The 16,170-nt window shown below is 36.7% G+C and overlaps 1 protein-coding gene across 1 annotated transcript in view; it reads left to right on the top strand.

Moving 5' to 3' along the window:
* Window positions 1-15,240, top strand: part of LOC146163163 (guanine nucleotide exchange factor subunit RIC1-like) — a 34,525-nt gene extending 19,285 nt beyond the window's left edge. The window contains exons 22-34 of the mRNA XM_083382938.1: window positions 954-1,094; window positions 2,761-2,992; window positions 3,583-3,662; window positions 4,704-4,794; window positions 5,578-5,687; window positions 7,218-7,321; window positions 8,313-8,453; window positions 8,828-9,012; window positions 9,404-9,534; window positions 10,249-10,464; window positions 11,092-11,209; window positions 11,952-12,146; window positions 13,390-15,240. Coding sequence (XP_083239064.1) covers window positions 954-1,094; window positions 2,761-2,992; window positions 3,583-3,662; window positions 4,704-4,794; window positions 5,578-5,687; window positions 7,218-7,321; window positions 8,313-8,453; window positions 8,828-9,012; window positions 9,404-9,534; window positions 10,249-10,464; window positions 11,092-11,209; window positions 11,952-12,146; window positions 13,390-13,758 — 2,113 coding nt within the window. The 3' untranslated portion in view covers window positions 13,759-15,240. The remainder of the gene's footprint in view (window positions 1-953; window positions 1,095-2,760; window positions 2,993-3,582; window positions 3,663-4,703; window positions 4,795-5,577; window positions 5,688-7,217; window positions 7,322-8,312; window positions 8,454-8,827; window positions 9,013-9,403; window positions 9,535-10,248; window positions 10,465-11,091; window positions 11,210-11,951; window positions 12,147-13,389) is intronic.
* The last annotated feature ends 930 nt before the right edge of the window (window positions 15,241-16,170 follow it).

The following is a 16,170-nucleotide window of genomic DNA, read 5'->3' on the forward strand; positions in this document are numbered from 1 at the left end:
AGTGGTCAAAAATGTTTATGGGTATAGTAGTTACATTTCCTTTTTTAAATCTGAAACAAATTAATTTCTATTTTTTCGGCAGGTTTGGGTAAAAAGGTGTTGTTTTTTTCTCTTTCATCTTTCATTTCGCTTTTTTGATGTTTTAGTTGGTAAAAAATGTTGTTCGTTTGCTTTTATTGCCATTATTTAACTTACAAAGTTTTGTTGTATTGTTTGGGTACTATTAATATTTAAAACTTTTTGAAAGCTCACACTTTTCCCCTTTTTTTAGGTGTTTAACATAATTTAAGAGTTTGTTTGCTCTCTGTTAATCCAAGAGATTTTTAATCTAAAATCTAAAAACTAATCTAAAAACTTTTTTTATTTTTTTTCCTGAAAGTGTTTGTATAGTAAAAAGGCTATTTTGTCACCAATGGTGACTCACTGTATTTTTTTTGGACAGAATAACTGTAGGGTTATTGATCATTATCAAATGTTTAAGAAGAAATAGCTGTTTCATAGGCTGAGCTCATATTTTTTTTTTGTAATGTGAAATAATAACTTTTCCAAACAATATTATTGGCTACCCTAAAAAAGATGTTTTTAAATTAATGATTCTTCTAATGAAAATTGTAAAACTTTTGTATGGAGCAGCGTTTTCCAAAATTTTACTTTTTACTATTTCGTTCGGCCGACAATAAATCTTTGTATACAACGTGGTATGTCAACCGTTTCAACCAAGATATAATTTATTTCTTTATCTTGGATTAAATTTTAAACCATTTATTTTCTTAATAAAATAAAAGAAATATTAAATGAAAACAATAATAATAAAAATATTTTGGAAATTCTGAAAATATATCCATGTTTTTAATATTTTTTTTTCTGTTTTAAATAAAAAAAGTATACTGAATTATTTTATAGTTTTTTTTAATTTTGTACTAAAAATAGACACTATTTTATCCACTCGCCAGCGAGGAACGTAAAACCCTTATGATGCGGCAATACAGCGTCGTTCCTGGTCTAGACACCCACACCAACCTCCACCAAAGACGCTCGTCGTCCAAAAGCGCCCCACCCACCCCACAGCCCCAGGCTCACCCTAACGTGTATAGGTGGGTCAGGGGGAGGCCCTGGTGCATGGCGCTTGGCCCCCATTGGAACGCTGACACCATTAATCAATAAAGCAGTGGTTCTTAAACTTTTAACTGTTGTTTTACGTAAAAATCTTATACAACTATACAATTCCAAAGGTTCCCAGTTCATTGATTATTATTGTTATATATTTATGTTTCAAATTAGAACAAATTATGGCAATCATCAAATAAAAAAAACATTAAATCTAAAAAAAATCCTTTTCACACAAACTAGGCTTCTTCAGGTCAAAGAAGAAATCTAAAACGTAATTTTAAAAGGTTATTAGAATTTAATATAATCCTGAAGTTAGTTTTGATATAAAGTTGTCAAAGATAACATTTTTTGCTCTCAAATTTACCTCTAAAATATCAAGGTGGCTAACAACTGTTTAAGAACCACTGCAACAAACAGCTAATTTGCTCACGAGCGCTCACTAAACATTCATATGACTGCTGTCACGTGATGATGAATGGCGAATAACTTTCTTAATCGGAGGATTTTTTTTTCTGCTTGTAGAACTTTGACTTACCATGATCACTTTGGGTCCACATGATACTTTTTCATGTTTTTTTTTTCTGCTTGTAGAACTTTGACTTACCATGATCACTTTGGGTCCACATGATACTTTTTCATGTGAATTATGACTCATGTGATCATATTCTTTCTGCTCACATGATCTTTTCTTTTATTTTCAAGTTGCTCTTCAGTTATGTGACTGCTGATTGACCATCCGTTTGTGTTTATATTTATTCACAAGGCATGATACTTCGTTCATATGAATGAGGACTCATGGGATCATTTATTTTCTGTTCATATCGTCTTCCTTTTATTTGACAGTTCTGTGACTTCTGATTTACCAGGAGTTTTTGTTAATATTGATTCATATGACTCTCGTGAGTTTTATGTGAATATTGGTTCATGTGATCTTGCCTCACGAAATCTTTCTCCTGCGTTAATATGAAGTCGATGGATGGTTTATATGATCATGAGTTTAGTGATTTATGTGACCGAGAATTGTTGCATTAAACAAACAAAATATTTATTTAGCGTAAGTAAAATGTTTACACCTTTATAATGGTAATAGTTTATTCAAATTTTGTTGTTTAAACATGTTTTCTTAAACACCGATAGAAACAAACTGTTCCGTAACCTTTAGGCACTTTTATATTTTATCATATAGGAACTTTGCGCACTATGAGTATGTTGGCTTGCTTAAGTTTTCCCAACTATATAGGTTTGTGGTTTAGTAAAGCGACCATTTTTAAGGAGTAATATGCACAAGACGTAAACTGTGGCCAATACATAGTATTGTGGTGTTGCCGCTAAGCAGTTTTCTCGCGGATGCGCAGGCAAAACAAATTAAATTGTTATCTACTCCTGACGCCAATTGTCCCCTTATTTAATTGCATATACTTCAGACAATAATTTCTTAACCAAAAACAAGCTTCAAAGGGGCATGTTCACAGTTGTTGAACACATATGTTTGTGTATATTTCATGGAATACTTAACCAAAGTTTTAAAATATGTGTGCAAGACGAGTATTGTGGCCAATACATAGTAGTGTAGTATTTGTTGAGGGTGGAATGCTAACATCTGACGGTGAAACTAACCCTTTCTAACCCCACCCCCCACTAACCCCACAGCTCAGCGAGCAAGGGCCCCCAAAACACACCCGCCGTTCCCGAGGACCCCCAGGCCCCAGTTGCACCCCCAAATACTCGAAGACTGACGTCACGGAGCTACACCGAGTCCTACTTCGACCTTGTGCCCCCCGCGGGAACTGTGACGTCACCAGGGGGTCAGAGCTCGTCTGGGGGGTCGTCCCTCTCGCACCCCTATGTGGTGGGGAAGTACCAGACACGGCAGTATCATCAGGTACGCAATTAGGCTTTGAGCATGTCGAACAAAAAAATAACAATTTATAGCAGTGATTCTTAACTTTTTGAACCACGCCCCCTTTTTGCAATTCTAACAAAACTCGCGCCCCAACTTGTTGCAAAATAAAACAACATTAAGCAGAACAGCAATTTATTGCCAGGTAAGTTGCATTAATGCGGAGGATGTAACTGTTTTTTGGAAATCAAAAATGTTTAATTGGACCATTAGTAGCAGGAAATATCACTTCGCCATAATGTGTAGTCTTAATCCATACAGAGTTTGTCAATTTGTCGCGTCCCCCTAGTAAACCTCACACGCCCCCTGTTTAGGAGCCACTGGTCTATTGGTTTAAAACTTTGTATAAGGTTATACGGACTTACTGCGACCCCCAGTTTGAAAAGCTTTGAATTAAATTGTAATTACCATTGCTTGCCATCACTGTTTATTAGTACTAATCCATTCCGTTTTAATGGTTTTATGTGGACATAAAATTATATGGCACGTAACTGCATTGGGGAGATTTTTACTACTTTCTTTTTGCCAATTTAAAATTTGCAACCGACATTAAAATCCCTTTCCACTCACAGGACCACCATCCTATGCATAGACCACTTCAGCACTCTGCAAGTCATCCTACATCAGCAAATGGTGCTTTGCGATCCAAGAGGTACTTCTGCTGATATGTATACAAATCATATAAAATAATATGTAGCGCTTTATGTAGCACTTTATGTTGTCATAACTGCATAATGCACACCTTGAACAAAAGTAAAGTGTATATTAGGTATAAAAAAGTAATAATATTTTCATTCGAAAAATATGCTTTTAAGTAGTCTTTTTAAAAATTCGTTAAACTTTAAAATTTACTTATTAATGATTGCATACGATAGTACAACAAGTAGTTTAACCAATTCTTGCATTCTTTTCACAGCTGTTATTTTATATTTTCAGGGACTTATTTTACTTTGTTTTTGTAGCCTTTACCTTTATACACACTGGCATGCCGTGCACTAACTAATACTAACAATTTGCAGAGCACGCGAATGAGTAGAAAGTGGTGTTTCTCGCAATTATTATCGTATTTGTAATTTTGCAATAACTGTACACGCCTGGCGCAAAAATATTTGCTAAATGCCTATTTAAATATATATACATTATTGGTCTTGTAAATGTCTTTATGCTGTTTCCATTCTTTAGTCCCACCTAAATACTTGTTTTTTAGTCAAACCAGCTTAAAGATAGTTTACCCTGTGTAGGCCACACTGAAAAACAAATCAAAGTTGTTATATCGTTCGAGAAAAAATCGCTATCATATAAAACTTTATTATTTTTAGAAAAGTAATATTCAAATATGCTTCGAGTATATTTGAAATTCGACATGTCCGAAAGTGTAGCATAACATACTTTAACATTTTATTCATATTCACTTCAACACCGATATTTATTTTCGTTCGCTTAATTTGCTAAAGACCCGTTATCCTAAAACGAGGTTTAACACTTGAACCGGAACAGTTCATAGCAAAATATTTAAAAAAAAATAACTTGGCAGTATAACGCAAATGCGTTCGTCTATTAAAGCCAACTTTTCCCTTAAAAATACCTTGGACACTTAAAAATTAAAAACTTAAAGCCGCTTTTGGGCATTTTAGTTCGAAAGTTGGCCTCTCATCGCCAGAATAGTTTGACTGACATGTTTTGATTGTACCAGGTTTTCCGGAGACAAGGACTCAGTGAGCAAAGAACAAACTGCTGCAGAATGCGCAGAACATTACTTCCTCGACGTTATACTCGCAAGACAGGTAAGACTGTTCGAAAACCCAGTTAAATTATACGTTTATTTAAAAGCAAAACATAGGAACTCATTTTAGTCGCCGAACATATGTTTCAAAGTACCAAAAAGTCACATAAAATTTAGTTCTGGTAAACGCAGTGGTTCTCAACCTTTTATGGCTAGCGGCATCCCTCAGAAATAATAAACAGATTGCGGCACCCCTACAAGATTTTTCCGTCGGTAATTCACTAGAATGTCGCAATAAACGGAACTGGAACAACACACATCAACTCTGCACAACATAGGAAGTTTATTTGGATTTATTTTACTCTAAAATTAGTCTAAAAATATTAATTCTTTAGGTAACACTATACTGTTTATATCAGGGCTTCAAATCTGTTGGTCGTCCAAAAGTGTTTTAGCGGTGAAGAGTAGGCTTGCATTAACTGCAAGTGCTTGCAGAAAAGCAAATAACTAAAGGCATTTTGTCTATAGCTGAAAAGCGTTAAGGGTGGCTAGGAAAACTAAGAGATTACAGACTAAGAATTCTGAAATCCTTTAAGAGTTGAGCAAAACTTAGATTCTCATAGATTCTCAAATATCTCTTGGCACCCTTGAGCATTAGAAATGGCACCCCAGGGTGCCCCGGTTGAGAATCACTGGTATAATAAGTTAAAAAAATATAAATTTTGGCGTTTTTCAGTTTCCTTAGAGGACCATTTATTTTCGTTGAAAAAAGACAAAAATACTCTTAAAACAGGTCACATAGCAGCCCTTTTATCAGCTCTAATGTTGTGTTTTATGTTTTCAGGCTCGTAAGATCTTGAGTGAGCGTCGAATCCACGACCTCGGGACTTTTGCAGCTTGCGTCGATTTCCAACTTGTTCCTTGGTTAAGAAAGGAAAGATCAAGAGCGTGCAGGTAAACCACCGCTCGGGGAACCCCCACATGATCGATTGTGAAGCTGCTTGAATTGTACTTTTCAGAAACGTTAAACCTATCGGAAAAATTATAACTGGGCGCCACAATCAGTAATCGCCTGCTTGTTACGTTCACGAATCGAAAATGTTAAAAAAATCGAATTATTAATAAGATTGGGATACCGTTACTTGTCCGATACTAGGGTGGTATCGTTACTTGTCCGATACTAGGGTGGTATCGTTACTTGTCCGATACTAGGGTGGTATCGTTACTTGTCCGATACTAGGGTGGTATCGGTACTTGTCCGATACTAGGGTGGTATCGTTACTTGTCCGATACTAGGGTGGTACCGTTACTTGTCCGATACTAGGGTGGTACCGTTACTTGTCCGATACTAGGGTGGTATCGTTACTTGTCCGATACTAGGGTGGTATCGTTACTTGTCCGATACTAGGGTGGTATCGTTACTTGTCCGATACTAGGGTGGTATCGGTACTTGTCCGATACTAGGGTGGTATCGTTACTTGTCCGATACTAGGGTGGTACCGTTACTTGTCCGATACTAGGGTGGTATCGTTACTTGTCCGATTCTAGGGTGGTATCGTTACTTGTCCGATACTAGGGTGGTATCGGTACTTGTCCGATACTAGGGTGGTACCGTTACTTGTCCGATACTAGGGTGGTACCGTTACTTGTCCGATACTAGGGTGGTACCGTTACTTGTCCGATACTAGGGTGGTACCGTTACTTGTCCGATACTAGGGTGGTATCGTTACTTGTCCGATACTAGGGTGGTATCGGTACTTGTCCGATACTAGGGTGGTACCGTTACTTGTCCGATACTAGGGTGGTATCGTTACTTGTCCGATACTAGGGTGGTATCGTTACTTGTCCGATACTAGGGTGGTACCGTTACTTGTCCGATACTAGGGTGGTATCGTTACTTGTCCGATTCTAGGGTGGTATCGTTACTTGTCCGATACTAGGGTGGTATCGGTACTTGTCCGATACTAGGGTGGTACCGTTACTTGTCCGATACTAGGGTGGTATCGTTACTTGTCCGATACTAGGGTGGTATCGTTACTTGTCCGATACTAGGGTGGTATCGGTACTTGTCCGATACTAGGGTGGTATCGGTACTGAACCGATACTAGGGTGGTATCGTTACTTGTCCGATACTAGGGTGGTATCGTTACTTGTCCGATACTAGGGTGGTATCGGTACTGAACCGATATTAAACTCATATGGGTGTTTCCATGATTTGCGATCCAGTGCTTCAATTTCTACCATATTAGATCAATTCATGAAACGCTAAAAGCAAGTTTTGGCCTATTGTCGTTTCGAAAATCGATCCTGCTTGTGTGGTGAGCATAGTCATGACGTCATTTTATATCAGCGCTGGTTGCAATACTTTTTTCTCCAAATAATTGGGTATCGGATTAAAATGTCTTTAAGAAATAACACAAGTTGGAAATTACTGCTCTAGCAGATGTGCTTTGTACTTACTCCTTACTAACGTTGTTGACCCAGGGTTGACGATGCAGTTGCTTGCCTGAAGGCGCTCCACACTGACTTCACCTGGCCTCTACCAACTTTCTTCAGCTCCAGGTCTTCAAGGGGAAGCACCGCTAGCAGTGGTGGGTACTTTTAATTGACCCAGTGGTTCCCAACTATTGCTTAGTCACGGATCCCTTTTTAAAACATTACCTAGATTTCTATTTTTTTTTAACACTCACCCAAACAATTAATTTTGCCTAACGCTTAGAACTGTCAGCTTCTTCAGCGATACCACAAAGTATTTGAGTCTTACTGTATGTGTAAGCTATGTGTTAAGTAATTAAGTAAGTCCGGTAATACAGGGTTGCCGTTTAGTCTTTGAATGTCTTTAAATTGATTTATTTATTTATTAAGATGTCTTTGAAAAAAACATGATTTTATATCTCTTTAAATTTGTTTTATGTGATTGTTCACTTCAAGTTATGTGTTAAGTAAGTGTGGTTAAAAAAACTATTTTTTGATTTTACCGTTCTGTTTTTCAAATATATTATAAAAATTTCGACATAAGCGCAACTTTTACTTTTTCTATTAATTGACTCTATCTTCTAAAGTGTAAAGCTACCATTTTGTTAAAACAAACTGAAAATATAAAATGGTTATTACAAATGCTTTAAAAGCGTATTTTTATTTATGGATTTTGTCATCTTTTTCAAATCTTTTTGGTAGCCTTATTAGTCTAATTCTAAATCTGGAAGTTAAGTGGCACTCCAAATAAAATTCTATTCAAAACTGAACCACGGTTGTGTGAAAGCTTGTTAAGATTTTAAACATTTTCCCGTTAAACAGTGTCGCTTAATTTTGAAAACAGCAAATTAACATCCTATGGAAGCATAATGGTTTGAGGTTATAGTAAGACGTATTAAGAGTATCAAAGCCCATACAGAAGTAGGGATTATTTTAAACGTTTTGAATAAATGAATAAAGAATTATTTGAAACGTTCAAAATGATATCTACTTCTGTATGGGATTTGATATTCATATTTGTATGTTTCGTATTTTTCTCGGACTAACTGTACCCGAGTTTCAGACCAAACATGGCTTCCATAGTGTGCTTATGCTGTCCCACAGGTGGAACGCCTTCTCACTCTCGTTCCTTCCACGACCTCGGTTCACTACAAACTAAACTCGGGGCAATCGATGTAAATGCCAGTTCCATGTCGCCGTCACGATCAACGCACTTTAACACATCGCCCAGGTCGCGACAAAGTGGTATGTGTAAGCAAATAACTAATAAAAACAAATATAAATTACTCTCTCTCTCTCTTGTCGGTTCATTTCTATCTTTCTTTGCGGTTATTTTCTTTCGCTGACTTTGAGGTTCTTTGCTATAGCTCTGCATTAACTTATTTTTGTTCATTTTATTTGAACCATTTGTTAATTTTCACCCCCTACTTTTTGATTACCTTCCGTTTTTTCACTAACTTGTCGATTCGTTTTACCGTATCAATATATAATTTCTCCCCATGCGTAAACTTTTTGATTAATTTCCATCCCTGCGCCAACTTTTCAAATTAATTTCCACCCCTGCGCCAAATTTCCAATTAATTTCCACCCTCGCTTAACTCGTTTCGATTAATTTCCAGCCCTGCGCTACCCCAGCGCCTCTGGATTGTCTCCGAAACGTCACAATGCAGTCGCGTCGCTTGACGTGGCGAGCGTGGGAACCGACGATGACGGGGGAACCGGAAGTGGGGTCCTAACCGTCCTTTCAGCTCGCGAAACGGGGTCCACCCTCACCCTAACCACCATAGCATCTGAGATGTCTGAGGTAAGTGCTGTTGTGACGTCAAAAACGGCGTTGTAACGTCAACAATGTAGTTGTCCATAAGCATCATTCAAATATAAGTGTTCAACTTAAGAAATTAGTTGTATATGGTTTGGTTTCCTGATTAAACAAAGTGTTAACCCGCTATTAGTAAATATACAATATTAATTTAAAATTTAATCAATCAATTTTAAGCGGAAAACAGCTTAACAGAAAATATGTTTAAACCATTAATATAATTTTTAAAGCTTAAAAACACTACACTGAAAAAATGTTGGAAATCTGAAGGACAAAATCTGAAATAAATATTAATTTTGCATTAAAAACACGCATGGCCAATATTTCTGGATGTTAAACAGTATTTATTGACCACTACCACAATCTGCTATTAAAGGTGTCTGAATCGAGTCTTAATGTTGAGGATTCCAGCTTTGGAGCAACTTCCGAAGATGTTTACGGATTCATTGGGAACGGGATTAACTTGGATGACAAGAGGGGACCCGCAAGATGCGAGATGAAACTACAGTGGGTGCTTTTGCTATGTTTGTTTTGTTGTTGGATTTAAAAAAGGGCTTATGTTTTTTTTGTTGTTTTTTTCACTTTTTAGAACGGCCAATAAAAAAGGTGCGTTTTGAGAAAATGTCTCTATCTAAAATATTTCGAACCCGTTAGAATTGCCCGTCACAAAATATTTGAAGATATATTAAAGTTCTGCATACATAGCTACCTATTCGTTGAGGTAAAAAGTAATACAATTTATCAAAAAATTAACATAAAAATTATAATGTGTATTTATAAATATATCTATATCAATAAGCCAAATAATGTTTGGAATAATTATTTTTAAAAGTAACTGTGCATTTTTATTAAACAAAAAATCATTAGATACTTTTAGGTATTGTAACCTAAATGTGTTGGGTATGTGTACATTTTTACAAAATTTGTGTATTTAGGGCACATTTGGAAGTAGCAATGCTAACTTGCCATATTTGTTTTGTTTTTATGTCTATTTTGCGAAATAATGAGTTGGCAGACCGCAAAAAAGAACATAACTTTTATATATACAACACTGGTAAAGGTTTTTACTGTTTTGCTTGAGAATGACTTGGCCACTTCTACCAATGTCGATGACTTATCAATGACTTATTATGTGCACTCAAGTCACTGTTTTTTAATTACTTGACTCGGATTTAACTCATCCCGAAACGACTTATTTACAACGTTAACTTCCACCCACAGATACCTGCTTGAGCTTTTCCTGGAGGCCTTATGTCTTGAATGGGCCACCCTCGTGTGTCTGATGCTGCGAGATCCTTCCAACATGGCTCGGCTCGTAAGGTCGGCAAAACTCGCTGACCCCGTGACCTCTAATGATGTAGACACCGTTCCGCTTGAGCAGCTTCAGCGAACACGTGACTGCCTGTCGCAGATTGACCAATGGGCGCTCAAGGAATGGTAATGAAAGACTTCTTGTTTTCCTCTATTTATGTGTTTTGCGGTCAAAATTCTTTCACCCTTTTTCATTTTTGTGGGTTTTTTTCGACAGTTTTAAACAGAAATTGAAACCCAAAACCGGATTGCCACAAAGAATTTGTATATTGTTTTTCAGCTTAAGATAAGTGTTTACAAAACACGATAATAAAAAAGTTTTAAACTATTTGTTGTTGTGTTGACCATGGCATCCGTACTGCTTTGTTTTTTAATTGTCCAAAATCTATAAATATTTTAAAAAACCTATAAAAACTTAAACCTGTAAATCAGTTTTTGATAAATAATTGGCTCGTTTTGCTTTTCTTTAGACGCGCGGTTCCAAAGTAGATTATTAAACTTGCCAAATACTAGCGTTTTTTCTTATATGTATTTTAGCCTTATACTAGTGTTTTTAATATAATTGCAAGGGGCAGCTGTTAATCATAAAATTATTTTACAAAGTTTTTGAAGACTTGTTCTTCAATGTTTAAATAAAAAGCGTTTTTGTACTTAAAAAATCATAAAAAGTGGCCATTATAGTTTGCCATATGTCTATCTCTCTTACTTAGTTTTACCCCCCAGTGCTCTTAACTGTTGTTTGTTACGTCACAGTCCCGGCTACAAAGCGGTCCTCGTCAGCGTTCGCGCTCACCTCCAGGAGCTCTATGACGTCATAAACGCGCGAGAGATCGCTCATGCGGAACAACAGGCCTTTATGGCGCAACAACAGGTTTGAAATACTTTAAGTAATGGTTAAATGTTGCAAAATTAGAACTTTAAGCATGTATTTTTAACAGTGTAGTCCAGTGTTTCTTAACCTTTTTAGTCCTCGTACCCCTTGAGTTTTCGTAAAATTTCCTCGTACCCCCGGTCTGCAATGGCCGACGGAAGTAAATAAAATTGTAATATTAGAAATTAAACTCAATGGATTTATAACATGTGTTGAATGCATGCATCAAAAACAGTCTTGAAAGTTCAACAATATTTTCAACAAACAAACAATCAGTTAATTTACTGACTTTTTGTTGTTGATTTTAGTAAATTATGCATTTTTTCCAAATATGCTCAGAGAGCGCATAATTTCACACTGCTTGTCGTACCCCCTGCTTTGGTGCTTCGTTCACCCTAAGGGGTACTCGTACCATCGGTTAAGAACCCCTGGTATAGATGGCTTTCTGTTGTTTTTTGTCAAGTCATGTTTCACAATATGATCCGGATATTTTTTTTGCAAAGCAACGTTTAGGCGAAAGAAAAAACGTTAAGCCTTTTTTAACAATATTTCAGCGTTATTTAGCTCTTTAACAAAAATGTTACGCCATCCGTAACTTAACTTTTTATATATGTGTTGCAACAAAAAAAATTTAACTCGCCAATCAGTGCATTCTGATGGCTTCATTGCCATTTTAATATTTAAACAGAACGTTTAAACGACTACTTACATTTTTCCATCAAATAATATTACTACTGTACAGTTGCAGAGCCACGGAACAAGCCCAAACCCCATCACCATCACCAGCAGTAGCAGTAGTATGAACACAGCCGGTCACTCGACCTCAGTATCTGTGGTGCCCAACATCACAATAGACCGAAGTGCTTGGAGCAGTGTACAACCCTCGACTCAACCCACACCAACACTAGCTAACAAAAGCACAGTGCCTGTTACAAAGGTGGGTGTTATGCTAACGTGCAGTGGTTCTCAACCTTTTTAGCTTACGGACCGGTAAAATTTTAAAACAAAATTCGCGGACCGGTTGACCTTCAAAAATTAAAAATTTGATTTCGACAAAAGTATGCAACTTAAAAGCAAAGAATGAAAACTTTAATTTAATGAGCAGTTTGCTGCTATCTTTTTTATAACATACGTGTTATACGTGTTTTTCGAAATTTGATGCAAGCCTTCAACATCTTCTATTTGCAATTGAGATACAAAATTCTAATATATTTGGCGGACCGACAGGAAAGTTGACGCGGACCGGCGGTTGAGAACCACTGCTTTAGTGCACTTTTTTTATGCACAATCATATTGTTTTTGTTTGGTAAGAAAAAGCAAAATTGCTTTCTAAGTTGTTACATTAAATCACAGCACTTAATATGTCTCAAGAAACACCCAACTTTAAAATACCTGAACTATGTGTCTGGTCCGTTGTTTTTTAAACTATGTAAATTACTTGCGAGAATAAATGACTAAAGTAAGGCTTATTAAAATTAGGCGTTTAGCTAGTTGCTTTCTTAAAAATCTTTCATTTATCAAGCTAAATCACCAATTTGTCTCAAGTAACATCAACTTTTTTTATATTTTATTTTCTCTATTGAGCATAAAGGTTGTAGTTCGTCGTAGTAAGAATATTAAAGCCCATACAGAAGTAGGTAGCATTTTGAACGTTTCAAGTAAATCTTTATTTATTTTCAACAAAGTGAGAAGGCACTCATATGTTGAAAATGAACTAAAGAGTTATTCGAATCATTCAAAACGCTTCCTACTTCTGTATGGGCTTTGATATTCTTATTACCTAGTACCTGGTGTGATTCAGAGTTACAAAATAAATCAATTTACTTCCGAGTTGTATAATGTGAAATAAGGAAGCCTAAATAAATAAGCTGACCTGAATAGTTGTTTGGATATTCCTTCTTAAAAATCTTAAGTTTTTGAAGTTAAATTACCTGTTTGCCTCAAGAAACATCAAATTTTAAAATATATATATATTTTTTCGCTTGATAATAAATTACAAAGCCTTCTCAGTCACATTAACCGAAGATGTTACAAGCTCGTATCGAAACGTCTTAATCAAGATGATGTCATTTTCTTTGACCTTTTTGGCTTTGCAATTTATTATCAAGCTACATTACAGATCCGTGCATACTACATAGTTCACCTAAGTATATTTTTTAAACATGTTATTCTTCCTACAGAAGAGGCTCCCTCCTCCCGGATGCGCTCAAAACCTCTCCTCCGCTCCTCCCAGTCTCCACAACGGGACAGAAGGATCAGCCTCGTCCTCGGAGCAAGACGACGACCAATCAAGCGTCGTTACTTCACTATCACGTCACGAGCCACTGGATGACGTCACACGGACAACAGTAGAGAGCTTGGCGCTGTTGAACCAGGTCGACGGGGATTTGGCTCCTCATTTACCGCCGGCGCCTGTAGCTGACCCCATGTCTGATGATTTTCAAGATGGCGGTGAAGGGAATAGCGAACTCGGGTCGGATAGCGAGCTTTATGACTCGGACGAGTACGCAGAGTCGCAGGACGAAGGTACTGGATGTTCTGTGTCATGACTCGCGGCCAAATGACACGACATCGGATGGTTCGGCATCAAAATAACACTTATTACTCACTGTCGTGACTTCGTGGTGAAATGACAGGACATTGAATGGTTCAGGATCAAAATGGCACTTGTGCCAGCAACATTAAATAAATTAAAAATACTGCGGGCTATTTCATTTATTGTCCTATGGTAGAATATGACACGACATCGACTGGACTAGCATTAAGTGGCAGTTGCTGTTCGGTGTCACGACATCGGATGGTTTGGGACTTAAATTGGCACTTAATTCTAGCTGCCAGCAACATCAAATGAATTAAAATAATGCAATGACACAACATCGACTGGACTGCACGGACTTCAGCTTGAAGCGGCACTGGCTGTTTGGTGTCATGACCTGTGGCTAAAGGACATGACACCAAATGGTTCGGGGCTTAAATTGCACTTCATACTTGATGTAAAAACAGCAACATCCAATGGTTAAAAATAATGTTTTTTTACAAGCTTGGACCCGTGAATCAAGGAAATGACACCGCAGTAAACGGACTGGGACTCTTTAAGTACACCACATTCTAGTTTCGTGGCGAAATGACATGACATGAAACGGAACACATTTTCAAAGAGCACTAAAAGCTGTGTGTCGTGACCCGCGGAGAAATGACACGATGGAGATGTTTGAGACTAGAACTTGTGCAATTTCTGCCTCCATTACGAAATATGTCCAGCAAGTACTATTTAGATTTTATGTAATAATAAAAAGTTTTTTTTCTTGTTTTATCTTCTTGGGTTAAATGTGTACAGTTGAATTTATAGCTATAAGTAAAAAACTATTTTTTTTTTCAAAATGATATTGCTTTATTTCCTTGTAGTATATAGTATATTTATTACGTCAAGCTTAAACGTTGCGGCAAACTTAAGACGGTATAATAGTTCTAGTTGCCAAAATATTTAATTTTTGCGACTCTAGAATGCTTTGGCCAACGTTTGCTGATGCAACGTTCAAAATATGTTTGTGACCAATTAAACCTTAACTTCCAAGTGATTGCGAAGGCAATTTGTTCCGTTCTGTTTTTTTTTGTCTTTTTTCGCTTGTATTTGTATTCATCCGCGGTGCTCAGCATTCCATAGATATCTACGTATTCCTCCGCGCGCCTTCCTGATCCGTTATTTTATTCGTCTATAGAGCGTAAATTGTCGTTGTGCAAAATTCCCGCTTATTGCATGTTATCTTGTTGTTTAGGTCGTTTCTAGGAATGTCCGATAATATCGGATCGCGGCCGATACTCGATACCAAGTGATAGTATCGATACTTGTCCGATACTAAGGTGGTATCGTTGCCGATCTGTCATGCTTTACATCCATGTTTTGCGATACATCGTGAAATTTTGAACATTAATTTAAGGACTGCAATAAGGAATCGAAGATAAATAAGAATATCAAAGCCCATACAGAAGTAGGTTGAACGTTTCGAATAACTCTTTATTCTTTTTTAACATGTATGGGCTTTGACTTTCTTATTACGTCTTACTACAACCTCCGAACATTATGCTCCGAAGATAAATAGGTTTCACAACGTAAAATTAAACTTCGGTCTTATACATTGTAAATCAGTACCAATGCACTTAATATTTGGTTCAATTTTACCTATTTTAGCATAATAATTGCGTCATTTGGTATTGGATCGAACAAGGTATCTTTTGCCCAAAGTGTCGTAAATCCCGAGAGGTTATTATCGCTTAGAGAAAATTGTTCAACTAAACTTAGCCCTTTTAGTATTATCCCCCCCGAAAAAAACATTTTTGTAAAGTAACAAATCTATTGAAAATAAAAATAACCGAAATGACACAAAAATGGCCTAAACATTTTTTTTATAAAATTAGCTATTAAAAGACTACTATTATCTTTGGCGCAAATCGTTAAATATACAATCTTATAATGTCACAATTTTCCCTTAAACTGTGTCGTTAAAGCACTTTAGTTGGAAGTCGCAAAATTTCACCGCGTCGAATCATCTAGTCGTCCTGGCTGACACACATTTTTCCGGTAAAATATGTTTCGAATATCTCTGATCATTATCGACATCTTTTTTCCATAGTGGCTGACAATAAACTTTGGAGCATAATGGTTGATAAACGTAGTAGACATCACAGCCCATACAGAAGTAGACAGCGTATGTTTGAACGTTTAGTTTAGACTCTATTTATTTTTAACATCAATTCAAAACGTTCACAAAATGCTGCCTACTTCTGCAGGGACTTCGACATTCTTTCTACGTCCAAAAACCTCTGTTATGCTTCAAACATCAAATTGATACGTGTTTTTTTTTGTTATTTTGCCTTACTATAGAAGTTGCACTAAACTGTACCTTTGGTGGTTAATCCGCGCAATGCAGTAATTGTTTGGGGGGCACTACGTGATTCGGGGG

This window comes from Ascidiella aspersa, chromosome 2, assembly GCF_963924565.1.
Source record: "Ascidiella aspersa chromosome 2, kaAscAspe10.2, whole genome shotgun sequence".
In the NCBI taxonomy this organism is placed as follows: Eukaryota; Metazoa; Chordata; class Ascidiacea; order Phlebobranchia; family Ascidiidae; genus Ascidiella; species Ascidiella aspersa.